Source organism: Haliaeetus albicilla, unplaced genomic scaffold, assembly GCF_947461875.1.
Source record: "Haliaeetus albicilla unplaced genomic scaffold, bHalAlb1.1 scaffold_167, whole genome shotgun sequence".
NCBI lineage: Eukaryota > Metazoa > Chordata > Aves > Accipitriformes > Accipitridae > Haliaeetus > Haliaeetus albicilla.
This window is the reverse complement of record NW_027212422.1, coordinates 32,305-53,065: the sequence shown is the minus strand read 5'-3', so window position 1 is coordinate 53,065 and position 20,761 is coordinate 32,305. Positions and strand designations below refer to the sequence as shown.

Sequence of the window (20,761 nt, the reverse complement as noted above, 5' to 3'; positions counted from 1 at the left end):
ACGTCCCCATTCCCCCCACCGTCCCCCCCCCCCTCCCCACGTCATACCTCGGACTCCAGGCTGGAGAAGTGGGCGGAGCCTCGCCGGGCCCCCAGCAGCTCCGCCCCGCCGCGCCCTCCACACCCATGATGGGGGGAGAGGGGTCGTGGCGGGGGGGGGGGCACCCAAGCCCAGGGTCCCCCCCAAGCTGCCGTCGCCCCCCCCCAAGCGCTCAGGTCTTCCAGGCTGCGGGAAGCCGGGGGGGGCCGGCGGGCGGCACAGGGGGGGCCGTGACGGCGGGGAGGGGGCGGGACCCCCCAAAATCCACCCCAGGGTCCCCCCCCTCCCACCCAGGCCGAATAGCCGAGGGGGGGTCCCCAGCGTGTCCCCCCCCCGCCTTCCCAATCGCGCAGCCGTTCGGCCGAGCAACTGCGACACCGGGGGGGTGGGGGGGGGAAAGGAGGAGGGGGGGCCAAAAGCTCCAAGCTGCCCCATCCTCCCCCCCCCCCCGTAGCCCCCCCAGGGTCCCCCCAATTTCTCGGCCGACCAGCAGCGCCCCGGGGGGGGCCCCCGCTCCCTCCCCGGGAGGGTGCAGAAATAAGTGGGGGGGGGAGGAGCGCACCAGCAAGGGGGGGGCCCAGAAACTGGGGGAGGAGGATTTGGGGGGGGTCCCGGGGGGGGTCGGGGGGGGGTCGCAGCCTTCCGATTCCGAATCGGAAAGTTCGGGGTATAAAGGTGGCGGAGGGGGGGTGGCGATGAAAGCGGGGTGTCCCCGGCAAAGGTGACCTCGGGAAGGGGGGGGGCGTAGGAGGGGTTGAGTTTCGGGGTCCCCCCCCCGGGGGGGGCGTCGGGGTCTTTCACGAGGAGGGGGGGGAACGCTGAGGGGGGGGCTACGTTCGTCCTCATAAGCCAAACGAGCATAGGCGAAGGGGGGGTCCGTCTCTCCAGGCCCCCCCAGGCTCTCGTAGAGCCCCCGCAAAGACCGGCGAGGCCAAGGGGGGGTAAAAGGTTCGGGGCCCCCCCCCGGGGGGGTGTAATAAGTTGGGGGGGTGAGAGGGGGGGAGCGGGGACAGGGCCCCCCCCGGCTGAGCCCTTGGGGTTCGATGGGGCCGTAGAAGCGGTGGAAGGCGTCGGGGGGGCCCCGGCGCGGCGGTGGGGTGCGGGGGGGTCGCCAGCGGTCGGGGGGGCGACGGTCGCGGGGAGGAGGGGGGGTGGGAAGAGCCGGGGGGGTCGGGGGGGGGCAGGGGGGGCGCAGGGGTTGGGGAGGGGGGGGCTCCTCGGCGCTGCAGCAGCTGTACATGCCCTGGGGGGGGACACACAGAGGGATGTGGTGGCACTGGGGGGGACGTGGTGGCACTGGGGGGGACATGGTGGCACTGGGGGGGGGGGGGCTCTGCCCCCGTCACCCCCCCGTCCCCAGCCCCATGTCCCCGTGTCCCCACCTCAGCCCCACGGCCCCATCTCCACCCCACTCATGTCCCCACGTCCCCGCGTCCCCATCTCCATCCCACGCCTTGTGTCCCTGTCCCCGTGTCCCCATCCCCGCCCCGTCCCCATCCTGCTCTTCCCAACCCTGTCCCCATCCCTGTCCCCATGTCCCCAGCTCCATCCTGCTCCTCCCAACCCTGTCCCTGTGTCCCCATATCCACACCCTGTCCCTATGTCCCCAATTCCACCTGTCCCCATGTCCCCATCTCCACCTCTGTCCCCATGTCTGTCTCCATCCTACTCTTCCCAACCCTGTCCCCATGTCCCCATCTCCATCCTGCTCCTCCCAAACCTGTCCCTGTGTCCCCATGTCCACACCCTGTCCCCATGTCCCCATCTCCACCCTGTGCACATCTCCACCCGTCCCCATGTCCCAATCTCCACCTCTGTCCCCATGTCTGTCTCCATCCTGCTCTTCCCAACCCTGTTCCTGTGTCCCCAACCCTGTCCCCATGTCCCCATCTCCACCCCGTCCCCATGTCCCCATCTCCATCCTGCTCCTCCCACCCCATCCCTGTGTCCCCATCTCCATCCGTCCCTGTGTCCCCATCTCCATCCGTCCCCATGTCCCCATCTCCACCCTGCTCCTCCCATCCCTGTCCCCATCTCCACCCTGTCCACCCCTCCACCCGTCCCCATGTCCCCATCTCCATCCTGCTCCTCCCACCCCTGTCCCCATGTCCCCATCTCCATCCTGCTCCTCCCAACCCTGTCCCTATATCCCCATGTCCACACCCTGTCCCCATGTCCCCAGTTCCACCCGTCCCCATGTCCCCATCTCCATCCTGCTCCTCCCAAACCTGTCCCTGTGTCCCCATGTCCACAGCCGGTCCCCATGTCCCCATCTCCATCCGTCCCCATGTCCCCATCTCCACCCCATCCCCATCTCCATCCTGCTCCTCCCACCCCTGTCCCCATGTCCCTAACCCTGTCCCCATGTCCCCATCTCCATCCTGCTCCTCCCACCCCTGTCCCCATGTCCCTAACCCTGTCCCCATGTCCCCATCTCTACCACGCTCTTCCCACCCATCCCCATCTCCACCCCGTGTCCATCTCCACCCCGTCCCCATGTCCCCATCTCCATCCTGCTTCTCCCAACCCTATTCCTGTGTCCCCATGTCCCCATCTCCACCCCATCCCCATCTCCATCCCGCTCCTCCCACCCCGTCCCCATGTCCCCATCTCCACCCCATCCCCATCTCCACCCTTGTCCCCACGTCCCCATCTCCACCCCGCTCCTCCCGTCCCCATCTCCACCCCGCTCCTCCCGTCCCCACGTCCCCCTGTCCCCCCCCGTGTCCCCCCCCCGTACCCTGCTGAAGGCGAGGAGGCAGCGGAGGCGCCCGGGCGGCCCCAGGCAGTGCCGCAGTTTCCAGTGGACGAGGTGCTCCCAGGCGAAGACGAGGAGGCTCAGCCCCATGGCCACCAGCAGCATGTAGAAGACCCCCGCCATGTTGTCGATGTCCAACTTGCTGCTCATCACCTCCAGCTTCTCCTGGTGACAGATCCCCGACAGCCACAGCCGCTCCAGCATCTCGATCTCGTCTGGGGAGGGGACGGTGACACGGGGATCGTCACACCCCAGGTGGTTTGGGGAAGTCACCTCAGGGAGGGGGGAGGTCACCCCAGAGGGTTGGAGGGGTCATCTCAGGTGGTTGGGGGTCACCTCGTAGGGTTGGGGGTCACCCTGTGGGGTTGAGACATCACCTGGGAGAGTTTGGGGGTCACCTCAGGGTGTTGAGGATCACCCTGGGGGGTTAGGTTGTCTACTCATAGGATTGGGAGTCACCCTGTGGGGTTGGGAGTCACCCTGTGGGGTTGGGAGGTCTCCTGGGAGGGTTTGGGGGTCACCTCCAGGTGTTGAGGATCACCCTGGGGGGTTAGGGGGTCACCTCATAGGGTTGGGAGTCACCCCGAGGGGTTGGGAGGTGACCTAGGAGGGTTTGGGGGTCACCTCAGGGTGTTGGGGATCACCCTGGGGTGTTAGGGGGTCACCTCATAGGGTTGGGAATCACCCTGTGGGGTTGGGAGGTCACCTGGGAGAGTTTGGGGGTCACGCCAGGGTGTTGAGGATCACCCTGGGGGGTTAGGGTGTCTACTCATAGGATTGGGAGTCACCCTGTGGGGTTGGGAGTCACCCTGTGGGGTTGGGAGGTCTCCTGGGAGGGTTTGGGGGTCACCTCCAGGTGTTGAGGATCACCCTGGGGGGTTAGGGGGTCACCTCATAGGGTTGGGAGTCACCTGGTAGGGCTGGAGGGGTCACTTCGTAGGGTTGGGTGTCACCCCGTGGGGTTGGAGTCACCTTGTGGGGTTGGGAGTCACCTGGTAGGGCTGGAGGGGTCACCTAGTAGGGTTGGGAGTCACCCCATGGGGTTAGGGGGTCACTCCAGAGGTTGGAGGTCACCTCATAGGGTTGGGAGGTCACCTCATAGGGTTGGGAGGTCACCTGGGAAGGTTTGGGGGTCGCCTCGGGGTGTTGGGGATCACCCTGTGGGGTTGGGAGTCAGCCCGTGGGGTTGGAAGGAGTCATCTCAGGTGGGTGGGGGTCAGCTCATAGGGTTGGGGGTCACCCTGGGGAGCTGGGGGGTCACCTCAGGGAACTGGGGGGGCATCTTGGGGAACTGGGGCGTCATCTTGGGGAACTGGGGGGTCATCTTGGGGAACTGGGAGGGCTCCCGGGGGGGCGTTTTCAATGCTGTGTTGTGCTGCACAACCCCAAACACCTCCCAGACCCCCTCTAGCCACCCCGAGACCCCTCCTCACCGTCCCCCAGGAGCTGGAGCAGGGCCAGGTCGACGGGGCGCTTCCAGCGGGAGCCGCGCTGCAGGGCGATGCCGTAGCCGGTGGAAGCGAAGACCTTGCCGGAGCCGATGGTCACCAGCTTGCAGCCCTCCTCTTTCCGCGCCATGTAGTTCAGCACCGCCGCGTCGTAGATGAAGGCGTCCAGCTTCCTGCGCACCCCCGCAGCGTTGGTTGTGCCCCGGGCCCCGCCCACGGCCGGCAGGCCCCGCCCACAGCCCCACCCAAATCCCTGAGCCCCACCCAAAGCTACTAAAGCTCCACCCACAGCCTCACCCATGGTCCTAAGCACCACCCACAGCCTCTAAGCCCCACCCAGAACCTCACCTGTACCCCATAAGACCCGCCCACAGCCCCAAGCCCCACCCACAGCCTCACTTGTACCCCTAAGCCCCACCCACAGCCTCCAAGCCCCACCCACAGCCTCACCTGCAAGCCCAAGCCCCACTCACAGCTTTGTCCTTGGTCCTAAGCCCCACCCACAGCTGCTAAAGCTCCACCCACCGCCTCACCCGTGGCCCCAAGCCCCACCCACAGCCCCATAAACCCCACCCTCACCTGTACCCCTAAGCCCCACCCACAGCCTCCAAGCCCTACCCATGGCCCCAAACCCCACCCACAGCCCCATAAACCCCACCCACATCCTCACCTGTACCTCTAAGCCCCACCCACAGTCTCCAAGCCCCACCTGCAGCCCCATAAACCCCACCCACAGCCCCATAAGCCCCACCCACAGCCTCACCTGTACCCCTAAGCCCTCCCCAGCCTCCAAGCCCCACCCCAGCTGCTAAAGCCCCACCCACAGCCCCATAAGCCCCGCCCACAGCCTCACCTGTATCCCTAAGCCCTCCCCAGCCTCCAAGCCCCACCCACAGCCCCATAACCCCCACCCACAGCCTCACCTGTACCCCTAAGCCCCACCCACAGCCCCATAAACCCCACCCACAGCCTCATCTGTACCTCCAAGCCCCACCCCCAGCCTCCAAGCCCCACCTACAGCCTCCAAGCCCCACCCCAGCCCCATAAACCCCGCCCACAGCCTCACCTGTATCCCTAAGCCCTCCCCAGCCTCCAAGCCCCACCCCAGCTGCTAAAGCCCCACCCCCAGCCCCATGAGCCCCACTCCAGCCTCCAAGCCCCACCCCCAGCCTCCAAGCCCCACCCACAGCCCCATAAACCCCACCCACAGCCTCATCTGTACCTCCAAGCCCCACCCCCAGCCTCCAAGCCCCACCCACAGCCTCCAAGCCCCACCCACAGCCCCATAAACCCCGCCCACAGCCCCATAACCCCCACCCACAGCCTCACCTGTACCCCTAAGCCCCACCCACAGCCCCATAAACCCCACCCACAGCCTCATCTGTACCTCCAAGTCCCACCCCCAGCCTCCAAGCCCCACCTACAGCCTCCAAGCCCCACCCCAGCTGCTAAAGCCCCACCCCCAGCCCCATGAGCCCCACCCCAGCCTCCAAGCCCCACCCCCAGCCTCCAAGCCCCACCCACAGCCCCATAAACCCCACCCACAGCCTCATCTGTACCTCCAAGCCCCACCCCCAGCCTCCAAGCCCCACCCACAGCCCCACAAACCCCGCCCACAGCCCCATAAGCCCCACCCACAGCCTCATCTGTACCTCCAAGCCCCACCCCCAGCCTCCAAGCCCCACCCCCAGCCCCATCAGCCCCACCCCAGCTGCCATAGCCCCACTCCCAGCCGCTAAAGCCCCACCCACACCCCTAGGCCCCACCCCACCCTCCAGCCACCCTCCCCTCCCTCCCCCAGGCCCCTCCCCAAGCCCCGCCCCCCGCCCAAGCCCCGCCCCCGCTGACCCGGTCTTGAGGTGGTGCAGGGCGTCCTCCACCCCGCGCTGGTTGTACTTGACCATGTAGCTGTGCATGTCGGGGTAGTTGCTGCGGATGTTCTTCTCCGTGCTGCCGTTGGGCACCGTCCCGAACTTCAGCGGGGGGTACTGCTCCTGCGGGCGCTGGAACTGTTCCCCCGGGGGGGTCAGGCCCACGCCTGAACCCCCCCAAGGGGACCCCTGACCCTCCCGGACAAGCATCGACCTCCGGCAACAACCGCCGAACCCCTACGGTGACATCAGAAACCCCTCACAGGGACCCCTGACCCTCTCAGATAACCACCGACCTCCGGCAACAACCGCCGAACCCCCACAGTGACATCAGAACCCCCTCACAGGGATCTCCAACCTTCCCGGACAACCACCAACCTCCAGCAACAACCCCCTCACAGGGATCCCCGACCCTCCCAGACAACCACCGACCTCCAGCAACAACCGCCGAACCCCTACGGTGACATCAGAACCCCCTCACGGGGATCCCCAACCCTCCCAGACAACCACCAACCTCCGGCAACAACCGCCGAACCCCTACGGTGACATTGGAACCCCCTCACGGGGATCCCCAACCCTCCCAGACAACCACCGACCTCCGGCAACAACCGCCGAACCCCTACGGTGACATCAGAACCCCCCAACAGGAACCCCCAACCTTCCCGGACAACCACCGACCTCTGGCAACAACCGCCAAATCCTCACAGTGACCCCTGAACCCCCCCACGAGGACCCCCAACCTTCCGGGACAACTACCAACCTCCAACAACAACCACCGAACCCCCACAGTGACATCGGAACCCCCTCACAGGGATCCCCAACCTTCCCGGACAACCACCGACCTCCAGCAACAGTCACTGAATCCTCACGGTGATGCCTGAACCCCCACAGTGACCCCTGAACCCCCCCCACAGTGACCCCCAATCCTCCCGGACAACCACTGACCTCTGGCAAGAACCACTGAATCCTCACGGTGACATTGGAACCCCCCATGGAGACCCCCAACCCTTCCAGACAACCACCGACCTCTGGCAACAGTCACTGAACCCCCATGTTGACAACCGAACCCCCGTGGTGACCCCTGAACCCCCACGGTGACCCCCAACCCTCCTGGACAACCACCGACCTCTTGCACCAGCCACTGAACCCTCACAGTGACCCCAAAGCTCCATGGTAACCACTGAACCCCCACAGTGACCCCCAAACCCTCACAGTGCCCCCCCTGAACCCCCACAGTAACCCCTAAATCCCCACAGTGACCCCCCAAACTGCCATGGTGACACCCCAAACGCCCACAGTGACACCCCAAATCTCCATGGTAACCCCTGAACCCCCACAGTGACTCCTGAACCCCCACGGTAACCACTGAACCCCTACAGTGCCCCCCCGAACCCCCACAGTGACACCCCAAACCCCCAAACCCTCACAGTGCCCCCCCTGAACCCCCACAGTAACCCCTAAATCCCCACAGTGACCCCCTAAACTGCCACGGTGACACCCCAAACGCCCACAGTGACACCCCAAATCTCCATGGTAACCACTGAACCCCCACAGTGCCCCCCCAAACCCTCACAGTGACACCCCAAACCCCCACAGTGACCACTGAACCCCCCCAGTGACCACTGAACCCCCACAGTGACCCCTGAACCCCCACAGTGACCCCAAACCTCCATGGTAACCACTGAACCCCCATAGTGACCCCCCAGACCCCCACAGTGACACCCCAAACTCCCACAGTGACCCCCAAACCTCCATGGTAACCACTGAACCCCCACAATGCCCCCCCAAACCCCCACAGTGACACCCCAAACCCCCCCAGTGACCCCCCCAAACCCCCAAACCCTCACAGTGCCCTCCTGAATCCCCACAGTAACCCCTAAATCGCCACTGTGACCCCCCAAACCCCCACGGTGACCCCAAACCTCCACGGTAACCACTGAACCCCCACAGTGACCCCCCAAACCCCCACGGTGACCCCTAAATCCCCACAAAAACCCCCCAACCCCCACAGTGCCCCCCCAAACCTCTACGGTGACCCCTGAACCCCCACAGTAACACCCCAAACTCCCACAGTGACCCCTGAACCCCCACAGTGACCCCCCAAACCCCCGCGGTGACCCCCCCAAACCCCAACCACCTCCTCACGGACACCCACCTCCACCCACAAGCCCCCCCACCCAGAGCCGCGGGTGCTGCCGGCGCGGGCGCTGCCGCCGCGGTACCTTGCGGTCGCTGAGCCCCGAGACGGTGTCGACGTACTCCTCCTGGATCATGAAGGCGGCCAGGTTGGCGGTGTAGCTGGCGAGGAAGATGACGGCGAAGAAGGCCCACACCAACACCATGATCTTGCTGGTGGTGCCCTTGGGGTTCTCCACCGGCACCGAGTTGTTGAAGACCAGCGCCCACAGCAGCCAGATGGACTTGCCGATGGTGAACTTGGAACCCCCGGCGCCTGGGGACGGGGACGGTGTCACCACGGGGACGGTGTCACCACAGGGACGGGGACAGCATCACCGTGGGGACAGGAATGGCGTCACCCCAGGGACGGCATCACCGTGGGGATGGGGATGGTGTCACCCAAGGGACAGCGTCACCCCAGGGACAGCATCACCGTGGGGACAGGAATGGCGTCACCCCAGGGACGGCATCACCGTGGGGATGGGGATGGTGACACCCCAGGGACGGCGTCACCCCAGGGGCAGCATCACCGTGGGGACAGGAATGATGTCACCCCAGGGACAGGGACGGCATCACCCCAGGGACACCATCACCGTGGGGACAGGAATGATGTCACCTCAGGGTCACCATCACCATGGGGATGGTGTCACCCTGGGGATGGCGTCACCCCAGGGACGGCATCACCGTGGGGATGGGGATGGTGTCACCCAAGGGACGGCGTCACCGTGGGGATGGTGACACCCCAGGGACGGCATCACCCCAGGGGCAGCATCACCGTGGGGACAGGAATGGCGTCACCCCAGGGACGGCATCACCGTGGGGATGGGGATGGTGACACCCCAGGGATGGCGTCACCCCAGGGGCAGCATCACCGTGGGGACAGGAATGATGTCACCCCAGGGACAGGGACGGCATCACCCCAGGGACACCATCACCGTGGGGACAGGAATGATGTCACCTCAGGGTCACCATCACCATGGGGATGGTGTCACCCTGGGGATGGCGTCACCCCAGGGACGGCATCACCGTGGGGATGGGGATGGTGTCACCCAAGGGACGGCGTCACCGTGGGGATGGTGACACCCCAGGGACGGCATCACCCCAGGGGCAGCATCACCGTGGGGACAGGAATGGCGTCACCCCAGGGACGGCATCACCGTGGGGATGGGGATGGTGACACCCCAGGGATGGCGTCACCCCAGGGGCAGCATCACCGTGGGGACAGGAATGATGTCACCCCAGGGACAGGGACGGCATCACCCCAGGGACACCATCACCGTGGGGACAGGAATGATGTCACCTCAGGGTCACCATCACCATGGGGATGGTGTCACCCTGGGGATGGCGTCACCCCACGGACAGCATCACCGTGGGGACAGGAATGATGTCACCCCAGGGACACCATCACCATGGGGATGGTGTCACCCTGGGGATGGGGATGGCGTCACCCCGGGGACACCATCACTGTGGGGACAGGAATGATGTCACCCCAGGGACAACATCACCGTGGGGATGGTGTCACCCTGGGGATGGGGATGGCGTCACCCCGGGGACACCATCACTGTGGGGACAGGAATGATGTCACCCGAGGGACAGGGATGGCGTCACCCCAGGGACACCATCACCGTGGGGGTGGTGTCACCCCAGGGACAGCGTCACCATGGGGACAGGGACGGTGTCACCCCAGGGATAGGGATGGCATCACCGTGGGGACGGGGACAGCGTGACCCCAGTGACAGCATCACCGTGGGGACAGGGACAGTGTCACCCCAGGGACGGGGACAGCACCACCATGGGGATGGGGACGGTGTCACCCCAGGGACAGCTGGGATGGGGACGGTGTCCCCCTGGGGACAGGGGTAGCATCACCACAGGGATGTGGACCGTGACAGCGTCACCGTGGGGCCGGGGACAGCGTCACTGTGGGGCCAGCATCACCCTGGGGACAGGGACAGTGTCACCCCCAGGGATGGGGACAGTGGGGATAGGGACAGTGTCACCACAGGGACAGGGAGGGTGAGGACAGCGTCACCGTGGGAATGGGAACAGTGTTACCCCGGGGACAGGGACAGTGTCACCACAGGGAGGGGGGGACACCCGCCCAGCTCCTCCACACTCCTTGGGGACACCCAGGAGGGGGGGTGACACCGGAGCCGTGCCGATACCACGTCCCCCCGTGTCCCCTCTTGTCACCCCGTGTCCTCCTCGCCCGCCCCGTCCCCACCTCCTCGTGGTGACAACGGGGTCGTCACCCCGATACCGGCAGGGTGTCGGGGCGCGGAGGGGGGAGGCGACACACTCACGCTGGCCGGCGGCCAGGCTGCGGTTGTAGCCCATGGGGCTGAAGTACTCGAAGATGAAGACGGTGACGGCCACCACCGTGAGGCACATGACGAACATCATCACCCAAACGGCCGGGCTGTAGGGTTCTGGGGGGGGGACACACACGGCGGGGGGACACACCCTGTCACCCAGAGGACGATGGGGTGTGTCCCCCCGCCCCGCCCTGTCCGTCCGTCCCGCCGTCCGTCCGTACCCAGGAAGGCGGAGGGGGAGACGGTGCCGTTGCTGCGGGACACCATGACGCTGATGCCCGTCTCCACGAAGGGGACGGAGAAATCGATGATCTCGGAACGTTCTTCGTTAATGGTTAACGAGCCGATGGCCATGTCGGCTCGGCGGTAAAAGACCTGTGGGTGGCGGTTGGGGGTGGGTGGGTGTGGCCATGAGGGTGTGGTCGTAAGGGGTGTGGCTAGCAGGGGTGGGGCTGAGGTGGAAGAGCCAATCAAAGGGCATGGAAGGGACAAGGCAGAGGGTGGGGAGGGGGTGGGGCCAACAGTGGGAGGGGCCCATGGGGGAGGAGCCATAGGGAGGGTGTGTCCAGGAGGTGACGAAGGGGCGGGCCTTGTGTCATATATCAGGGCCCCCCTCCTGGACATCTGGGTCCCCTGGGGGGGGCTCTCCCCGGCCCCCTGGGCACCCCAAAAGTCGGAGGGCCTCTCCCTGGACCCCCCGAGGGCAGCCTGGGGGCTCTCCCTGGCTCCCTGAGACCCCCAAAGTTAGGGGGGGGTCTCCCCACACCCCTGAGCACCCCAAAAGTGGGGGACCCCTCTCCCTAGACCCCCTGAGGGCAGCATGGGGGCTCTCCCCAGCCCCCTGAGACCCCCAAAGTTGGCAGAGGGCTTTCTCTGGGCCCCTGGGCACCCCAAAAGTGGAGGGGGGGCTCTCCCCAGCCCCCTCGTCACCCCAAAGGTGGGTAGGGGCTCTCCCCGGACCCCCCAAGGGCAGCGTGGGGGCTCTCCCCACACCCCTGAGCACCCCAAAAAGCATGGGGAGGGTCTCCCCAGCCCCCTGGGACCCCCATGGCCATGGGGTGGGGGGCGGGGGGGGGGGGGTTCCCACCTCTCCCACCATGCCGTTCCAGACGCCGTCGATCTTCTTGCCGTGTTTGCCGTTGGTGACGAGGTAGAGGTCGTAGGTGAAGCCAACGGTGCGGGCCAAGCGCTTGAGGATGTCGATGCAGAAACCCTTACAGCATTTCTTCTCGAAGAGCGCCGGCTCGGCCGAGGGGCTGCGGGGACGGTGACACTCGGGGACAACCCGGCGGCGGTGGCGGCGGGGACGTCCCCAAGGGGTCGGGGACGCCGGGTACCAACCTGGCGGTGCGGTTGAGCTGTTTGCGGCAGGGGACGGAGTCGCGGATGCAGGTGCCGGTGGCGGGGTCGATGTTCTCCACGATGACGAAGGGACGTTCTTCCAGCGTGGCCACCGTCAGGTGTTGGTCGTCGTCTACCGGTTGGAGGAATTTACCGTAACGCGACCAAACCGGGTACTTCATCCGCAGGATCCGGTGTTCCCAGCTGCCCACCTGCGGGGGGGGGAGGGACAACACCTGAGCCACCGCCTTCAGACCGATGTCATCGTCGGGGATGATCTGACGTCACCGCGACGGACGGCGGGTGGCCGCCGGATGGATGGACACGGGGTCACCTTGGCCGGGAGGAACCGGTCGAGGAAGGGTCCTGGGAGGTGTCACCGTGACAGGGCGAGGGGGCTGAGCTTTTGTGTCCCCGTCACCAGCCAGGCGTCACCACCACCCCCTTGGGGACACGTTGTTGTGACAAGGCAGTGTGACACCGCAACGGCGGTGAGGGGGGGCGGTGAACGCCAGATGGTACCGCAGCCCCCGGGGGGACACCACGTGGCCGAGAGGAGCTGGACGTCACCGCGACCGGAATGACAAACACCACGAGGAGCAGCCAGGGGACGTCACCGCCAGGACGGTGACACCGCAGGGACACGGCACAGGCGGAGGGGACGCTCACCACCTCCCAGCTGCGCTCCTTGTTGAGGGAGATAACGACCAGTGAGGGGTTGACGAGGTAGCCGTCCTCGTTAAAGGAGAAATCCTTTTGCCCCCAGGTGATGTTCATGAAGTACCTGGGGGACGTGACACCGTCACAGGGCTGTCACCTCCCTGAGCCGCAGGTGACAGCCGCCGGCGGTGCCGCCGCGCTCACCGGTGGAGGTTGTCGTTGATCTGGGTGACGTTAGGGGCCCGACAGTCGTTGTTGAACTCAGGGATGAAGCCGTAGTCGCGCAGCAGCGCCTCGGCACCCTTGGCCACGATGGCCACGCCGTTGTGCACCCGGTGTTGGAGGTCGTCCCGCCAACCGGCCGACAACACCGCGAATAAGCCGGCGGGGAGATGTTCCGGCAATTGGTCGCTTCCTCCCAGGTTGGTGCCAACCACGAACCAGATGTAACCAGGACCGGCCAAACCGGCGTCTTGCGCCGCTCGGAAAATGGCCTCGGCCTCTTCCCGCGAGCAGTAGAGGAGGCGGATTTGGGCGCTGACCTCGCGCAGCTGCCGGCGTAACCGCGTCCCCTCGGGGTCGTCGGTTAAGTTGAGGGTGAGGACGCCCCGGTGTTCCCACCCGATGAAGCTGCTGTCGGTCAAGACCTCCACGTAGTCCACGAAGTCCTCGTAGCCGGGGAAGAGGGTGGTGACAACGGCGAAGGCCGTCCAGTCGTACTCCTCCAGCACCTCGAAGATCACCTGCAGCTGCTGCTCGGTGGAGGAGCCCAGCTGGAGGAAGGTGGAGCCCTTCTCCTGCAGCAGGGAGCGGGTGACAACGGGGGGCTGGGGACAGCTGGGTGGCTCGAGACGTGGTTGGGTTGGGGGACACGTGGGTTGGGGACAGTCGGGTGGGTCTAGATACAGTTGGGGACAGTTGGGTGGTTCTAGACATGGTTGGGGACAGTCAGGTGGGTCTAGATACAGTTGGGGACAGTTGGGTGGTTCTAGACGTGGTTGTGTTGGGGATAGTCAAGCGGGTCTAGACGTGGTTGGGGACAGGTGGGTTGGGGACAGTCAGGTGGGTCTAGATACAATTGGGGACAGTTGGGTGATTCTAGACATGGTTGGGGACAGTCAGGTGGGTCTAGATACAGTTGGGGACAGTTGGGTGGTTCTAGACGTGGTTGTGTTGGGGATAGTCAAGCGGGTCTAGACGTGGTTGGGGACAGGTGGGTTGGGGACAGTCACGTGGGTCTAGATACAATTGGGGACAGTTGGGTGATTCTAGACATGGTTGGGGACAGTCAGGTGGGTCTAGATACAGTTGGGGACACTCAGGTGTCTCTAGACATGGTTGGGGTTGGGGACAGATAGGTTGGGGACACTCAGGTGTCTCTAGACATGGTTGGGGACAGGTGGGTTGGGGACAGTCAGGTGGGTCTAGACATGGTTGGGTTTGGGGACACATGGGTTGGGGACAGTTGGGTGGGTTTAGATACAGTTGGGGACAGTTGGGTGGTTCTAGACATGGTTGGGGTTGGGGATAAGTGGCTTTAGACATGATTGGGGACAGTCAGGTGGGTCTAGATACAGTTGGGGACAGTTGGGTGGCTCTAGACACAGTTGGGGTTGGGGACAGTTGGGTTGGGGACACTCAGGTGTCTCTAGACATGGTTGGGGACAGTTGCATGACACTAGACATGGTTGGGGACAGGTGGGTGGCTCTAGACATCGTTGGGGGTGGGTTGGGGACAGTTGGGTGACTCTAGATACAGTTGGGGATGGGGATAGTTGGGTTGGGGACAGGTGGGTGGCTCTAGACATCGTTGGGGGTGGGTTGGGGACAGTTGGGTGACTCTAGATACAGTTGCGGATGGGGATAGCTGGGTTGGGGACATTTGGGTGGCTCTAGACATCGTTGGGGGTGGGTTGGGGACAGTTGGGTGCCCCTAAACATGGTTTGGGGACAGCAGGGTGACCTTAGATGTGGTTGGGAACATTTGGGTATCCCTAGACGTGGTTGGCGACAGCTGGGTGCCCCTAGACGTGGTTGGGGACAGTAGGGTGACCCTAGACGTGGTTGGGGACAGCTGGGTGTCTCTAGAGATGGTTTGGGGACAGTTGGGTGACCCTAGACAAGGTTGGGGACAGTTGGGTGGCTCTAGAGATGGTTGGGGTTGGGTTGGGGACAGTCGGGTGCCCCTAGACGTAGCTGAGGACAGTTGGGTGCCCCCAGACCGCGTCCCCCACCCACCCCTGTCACCCCTACCTTGGGCGTGAGGACGATGGCGGAGCCGCCGTTGATGCCGATGATGGGCACGGAGGTCTGGGCGGAGATGAAGTCGAGGATCTGAGCCACGGCCTCGGAGCGGGTGTCGTCCTCGAAGACGACGCCGTGGATGCGAAGGGAAGAGAGGACGTCGCAGAGGCGGACGATCAAGCTGCGGGGGTTGGTGTCGTTCAACACCACCCCCACCGGATTGACCTCCAAGGAGAAGTTACGGAAGGCGGCGGGGGCCAGGCGGGGCCCGGCGGGGCCGTAAGAGGCTCCGCTCAGGATGACGGCGACGTTCAGCGCCCGCCGGCTCCCCTCCGGCCGCGGCTCCAGGAAGGGGCTGGCGCAGGCCAAGGCCAAGGCGAAGAGCATCCTGCTGGCGGGGGCGGGGACCCGGGGGCTCATCGCGCCGCCGCTGCGCCCTGCGAGGGGGCACACAACAAGGGAGGGGGGGGCTGGTGGGAGAGGTGCCCACCAGTACCCCCCAGTAACACCCCAGCACCAGGAGAGGGTCTGGTGGGGGGAACTGGTGGGAAAGGTGCCCACCACTGCCCCCCAGTAACACCCCAGCACCAGGAGAGGGTCTGGTGGGGGGAACTGGTGGGAGCAGTGCCCACCAGTAACACCCCAGCACCAGGAGAGGGTCTGGTGGGGGGAACTGGTGGGAGAGGTGCCCACCGGTGCCCACCAGTAACCCCCAGTAACACCCCAGCACCAGGAGAGGGTCTGGTGGGGGGAACTGGTGGGAGCAGTGCCCCCCAGTAACACCCCAGCACCAGGAGAGGGTCAGGTGCAGGGGAAACTGGTGGGAAAGGTGCCCACCACTGCCCCCCAGTAACACCCCAGCACCAGGAGAGGGTCTGGTGGGGGGAACTGGTGGGAGCAGTGCCCACCAGTAACACCCCAGCACCAGGAGAGGGTCTGGTGGGGGGAACTGGTGGGAGAGGTGCCCACCGGTGCCCACCAGTAACCCCCAGTAACACCCCAGCACCAGGAGAGGGTCTGGTGGGGGGAACTGGTGGGAGCAGTGCCCACCAGTAACACCCCAGCACCAGGAGAGGGTCTGGTGGGGGGAACTGGTGAGAAAGGTGCCCACCAGTACCCCCCAGTAACACCCCAGCACCAGGAGAGGGTCAGGTCTGGGGAACTGGTGGGAGCAGTGCCCCCCAGTAACACCCCAGCACCAGGAGAGGGTCTGGTGGGGGGAACTGGTGGGAGCAGTGCCCCCCAGTAACACCCCAGCACCAGGAGAGGGTCTGGTGGGGGGAACTGGTGGGAGCAGTGCCCCCCAGTAACACCCCAGCACCAGGAGAGGGTCTGGTGGGGGGAACTGGTGGGAGCAGTGCCCACCAGTAACACCCCAGCACCAGGAGAGGGTCGGGTGGAGGGGGGAACTGGTGGGAAAGGTGCCCACCGGTGCCCCCCAGTAACACCCCAGCACCAGGAGAGGGTCTGGTGGGGGGAACTGGTGGGAGCAGTGCCCCCCAGTAACACCCCAGCACCAGGAGAGGGTCTGGTGGGGGGAACTGGTGGGAGCAGTGCCCACCAGTAACACCCCAGCACCAGGAGAGGGTCTGGTGGGGGGAACTGGTGGGAGCAGTGCCCCCCAGTAACACCCCAGCACCAGGAGAGGGTCTGGTGGGGGGAACTGGTGGGAGCAGTGCCCCCCAGTAACACCCCAGCACCAGGAGAGGGTCTGGTGGGGGGAACTGGTGAGAAAGGTGCCCACCAGTACCCCCCAGTAACACCCCAGCACCAGGAGAGGGTCTGGTGGGGGGAACTGGTGGTAGAGGTGCCCCCCAGTAACACCCCAGCACCAGGAGAGGGTCTGGTGGGGGGAACTGGTGGGAGCAGTGCCCACCAGTAACACCCCAGCACCAGGAGAGGGTCTGGTGGGGGGAACTGGTGGGAGCAGTGCCCACCAGTAACACCCCAGCACCAGGAGAGGGTCGGGTTGGGGGGGAACTGGTGGGAGAGGTGCCCACCGGTGCCCACCAGTAACCCCCAGTAACACCCCAGCACCAGGAGAGGGTCTGGTGGGGGGAACTGGTGGGAGCAGTGCCCCCCAGTAACACCCCAGCACCAGGAGAGGGTCGGGTTGGGGGGGAACTGGTGGGAAAGGTGCCCACCCGTGCCCACCAGTACCCCCCAGTAACACCCCAGCACCAGGAGAGGGTCAGGTGGGGGGGGACTGGTGGGACCAGTGCCCCCCAGTAACCTCCCCGTACCATGAAGGGGTCAGGCAGCACTGGAGGCACCAGTGCCCCCCAGTACCCCCCCACACTGGGAGAGGATCAGGCAGGGGGTGAACCTGTGCTCCCCCCGCCCAGTGCTCCCAGTATCCTCCCAGTACCCCGCAGGACTGCCCCACTGTGCTGGGGAGACAGCATCAAGCCTGGCCTGGGGCAACCAGTGCCTCCCAGTATCCCCCAGTGCCCCCCCCCCACCGCAGTGAGACAGCGTCAGACTGTCAGCACACGGCAGGCCACGGGGGACACGCTCTGACACGCCAGGACACGCTGTCACACGCCACCCCCCCCCCCATCATGTCTCCTGGCAGCAACACAGCCAGGGCGGAGGGACAGACGGACGCACAGACACTGTCAGGGACAGACAGACACTGGGGGGGGGGGTCACTGTCACCTCCCCCCCCCCCCAGGGGACAGACGGACACGGAGGACGAGTCACAGGCGGCGACAGCGGCGGCGGAGGGAAGGGGAGGGGGGCACACAGGCAGACAAAGCAACAGGCGGCGGAGCAACAGGCAGAGCCGGGGGGGGGACGGACACACGGACACGGGGACACAGGCAGGGCACAGGTGGAGGAGCCGACAGGCGCAGGCAGGTTGCCGTGGCGGCGGCGGTGATGGAGAACAGGCAGAGGGGAAGGACAGGCGGGGGGGGGGGACACATAGGGACAGGCAGAGGGGGGGTGTGGGGACAGCCAGGGACGGGGACAGGCAGGGCGGATGGGTACAGGCAGAGTAGATGGGTACAGGCAAAGCGGACGGGCACAGGCAGAGCGGATGGGTACAGGCAGAGTAGATGGGTACAGGCAGAGCAGATGGGTACAGGCAGGGCGGACAGGTACAGGCAGGGCGGACAGTACAGGCAGGGCGGACAGGTACAGGCAGGGTGGACAGGTACAGGCAGGGCGGACGGGTACAGGCTGCCAGACACCGGCTGACGCAGACGCCCCATTGGGCCCGGCAGGGCAGACAGGCAGCTGCCTGCACAGTCGGACAGGCAGACACCCACACCGGGGGGGGACGACACAAGACGGGGACACACGGGTCACCCCGGCCATGTCACCTCTGCCGTACCCCAACAGTCCCCGGGGAGGGGTGACACGGATGCCGGGGTCCGCTGCCCAGCCCCCCCGCACCGGTGACCTTGAGCTCGTCCCTTCCTGATGTCACACAGGGCTCCCCGGCCCCGTCGGGGGGGGGGACAAACCTGTCACTGTCCCCAAAACAGCGGGGACAAAGCTGTAATGGTGGGGGACAAACCACTGTCACCGTCACCGTAACGGTGGGGACAAGCCTGTGTCACCAACCCCATAGTGGCAGGGACAAAGCTGTGTCACCGTCCCCATAACGGTGGGGTGACAAAGCTGTAGTGGTGGGGGACAAACCCCTGTCACTGTCACTGTCACCGTAACAGTGGGGACAAGCCCGTGTCACCGTCCCCATAACGGCGGGGACAAAGCTTGGCACTGTCCCCATAACAGTGGGGTGACAAACCTGTAGTGGTGGAGGACAAACCCCTGTCACCATCCCCATAACAGCGGGGACAAAGCTGTGTCACCGTCCCAACAGTGGGGTGACAAAGCTGTAATGGTGGGGGACAAACCTGTCACCATCACCGTAATGGTGGGGACAAACCCCTGTCACCGTCCCCACAACAGTGGGGTGACAAACCTGTAATGGTGGGGGACAAACCCCTGTCACCGTCCCCATAACGGCGGGGACAAAGCTGTGTCACCGTCCCAACAGTGGGGTGACAAACCTGTAATGGTGGGGGACAAACCCGTCACCGTAACGGTGGGGACAAACCCCTGTCACCGTCCCCACAACAGTGGGGTGACAAACCTGTAATGGTGGGGGACAAACCCCTGTCACCGTCCCCGTAACGGCGGGGACAAAGCTGTGTCACCGTCCCAACAGTGGGGTGACAAAGCTGTAATGACAGGGGACAAACCCCTGACACTGTCCCCACAACAGTGGGGTGACAAACTTGTAATGGCAGGTGACAAACCCACGTCCCTGTCCCCATCATGGTGGGGGACAATCAAGCGTCACCATCCCTGTAACAGCGGGGACAAGGCAGTGTCACCGTCCCCATAACGGTGGGTGACAAACCCATAACCATGGGGGGACAAACTCCTGGGGGACAAACCCCTGCCACTGTCCCCGTAACGGTGGGTGACAACCCCGTGTCACCGTCCCCGTAACGGCAGGGGGACAAACTTGTAATGGCGGGTGACAAACCCCTGTCACTGTCCCCGTAACGGCGGGGACGAGCCCGTGTCACCGTCCCCATAACGGTGGGGGGGGGGGGAGACAAACCCGTGACAGCGGGTGACAAACCTGTGTCACCGTCCCCCCCAAACCGGCGGGACGACAGTCGCGTGTCACCGTCACCGTTAACGGCGGGGACGAGCCCGTGTCACCGTCCCCGTGATGGCGAGGGGACAAACCCGGCACGGCGGGGGACAAATTGCGTGTCACCGTCCCCGTCATGGCGGGGGGGACAAAGCCGTCTCACCCTCCCCACGACGGTGGGGGTGACAAACCCGTGTCCCCACACCCCCCCTGTGACACCGGTCGTGTCCCCCCCAGCGTCCCCAAGACACCCCCCCCCCAGGTCCTACCTGGCCCGAGCTCCGCTCCGGGGGGGTCTGCCTCATCTCGGCCAGGGGGTTGGGGACACTTGGGGGGGGGGGATTTGGGGACAGGGGGACAGGCTGGGGGGACGGGGGGGGGCAAGGATTTGGGGGAAAGGATGGGGGGGGCTGTGAGGGGTGGGGCAGCAGGGAATGAACAGGCAGAAACAGGCAGGGCTGGGGGGGGCAGGGGAATTGGGGGGTGCCAGGGGGGAGAGTTGGGGGGGGAGTAGGGGTTTGGGGGGTGCAGGGGTTTGGGGGGGGCCAAGGCGGAGGCGGCTGCACCTGCAGGAGGGAGGAAGGGTGGGTGGGTGGGGGGCAACGCAGGCGGGACCCCCCCAAAAGGGTCCGGGACCACCCCCCCCAAGCACCCAGGACCCCCCCCCCCAAAGGACCTGGCACCCCCCAAAAGGGCCTCGGACCCCCCAAAGAAACCCGGGACCCCCCCCCAAGCACTCAGGATCCCCCAAAAAGGGTCTGGGCCCCCCCCAAAAAAAAACCCAAACAATGGGAGCCCCCCAGAGACCCCAGATCTCCACTGGGGTCCCAGTTCACCCAGCTGGTTCCATCCCAGTCCTGCCAGTCGCATCCCAGTGCACCTACTTGGGTCCTGTCCCAGCACCCCCAGTCCACTCCCAGTTCACCCAGTTGGGTCCCAGCACCCCCGGTCCCACCCCAGCACCCCCCATCAGCTCCCAGCACCCCCAACTGGATCCCAGTCCCCCCCCCCCAGCACCCCCAACTGGATCCCAGTCATCGTCCCCCAGCACCCCCAACTGGATCCCAGTCGTCCCCCCCCAGCACCCCCAACTGGATCCCAGTACCATCAGCCGGGTCCCAGCACACCCCCCCCCGTCCCCTTCCCAGTCCCCCCAGCACCCCCCCAGTCTCCCCCAGCCCCATCCCAGCACCCCCAGTCCCACCCCAGCACCCCCCTAGTCCCCCCCAGCCAGGTCCCAGCAGTCCCATCCCATCACCTCCCAGTCATCATGTCCCCCCCCCAGCCAG

The 20,761-nt window shown here is 65.6% G+C and overlaps 1 protein-coding gene across 1 annotated transcript; it reads right to left on the bottom strand.

Moving 5' to 3' along the window:
* Positions 1-42: 42 nt before the first annotated feature.
* GRIN2D (glutamate ionotropic receptor NMDA type subunit 2D) lies at positions 43-19,799 on the bottom strand. The gene is made up of 13 exons (XM_069777787.1): positions 19,742-19,799; positions 14,864-15,291; positions 12,815-13,407; positions 12,620-12,734; positions 11,951-12,162; positions 11,697-11,865; positions 10,831-10,984; positions 10,598-10,723; positions 8,339-8,568; positions 6,094-6,254; positions 4,231-4,418; positions 2,780-3,012; positions 43-1,282 (listed from the first exon to the last, which is right to left on the bottom strand). The coding sequence occupies exons 2-13, from the start codon at positions 15,272-15,274 to the stop codon at positions 212-214; spliced, it is 3,663 nt and encodes a 1,220-aa protein (XP_069633888.1). The 5' UTR covers positions 15,275-15,291; positions 19,742-19,799; the 3' UTR covers positions 43-211.
* Positions 19,800-20,761: the final 962 nt, after the last annotated feature.

Coding starts and splice junctions, on each gene's coding strand:
- GRIN2D (XM_069777787.1), bottom strand. CDS start 15,274: ATGAGCCCCCGGGTCCCCGCCCCCGCCAGCAGGATGCTCTTCGCCTTG. Junction 10,724..10,830: donor CTCCCCCTCCGCCTTCCTGG/GTACGGACGGAC, acceptor TCCCCCCCCCAG/AACCCTACAGCCCGGCCGTT. Junction 3,013..4,230: donor GCTCCAGCTCCTGGGGGACG/GTGAGGAGGGGT, acceptor TCCCCTCCCCAG/ACGAGATCGAGATGCTGGAG.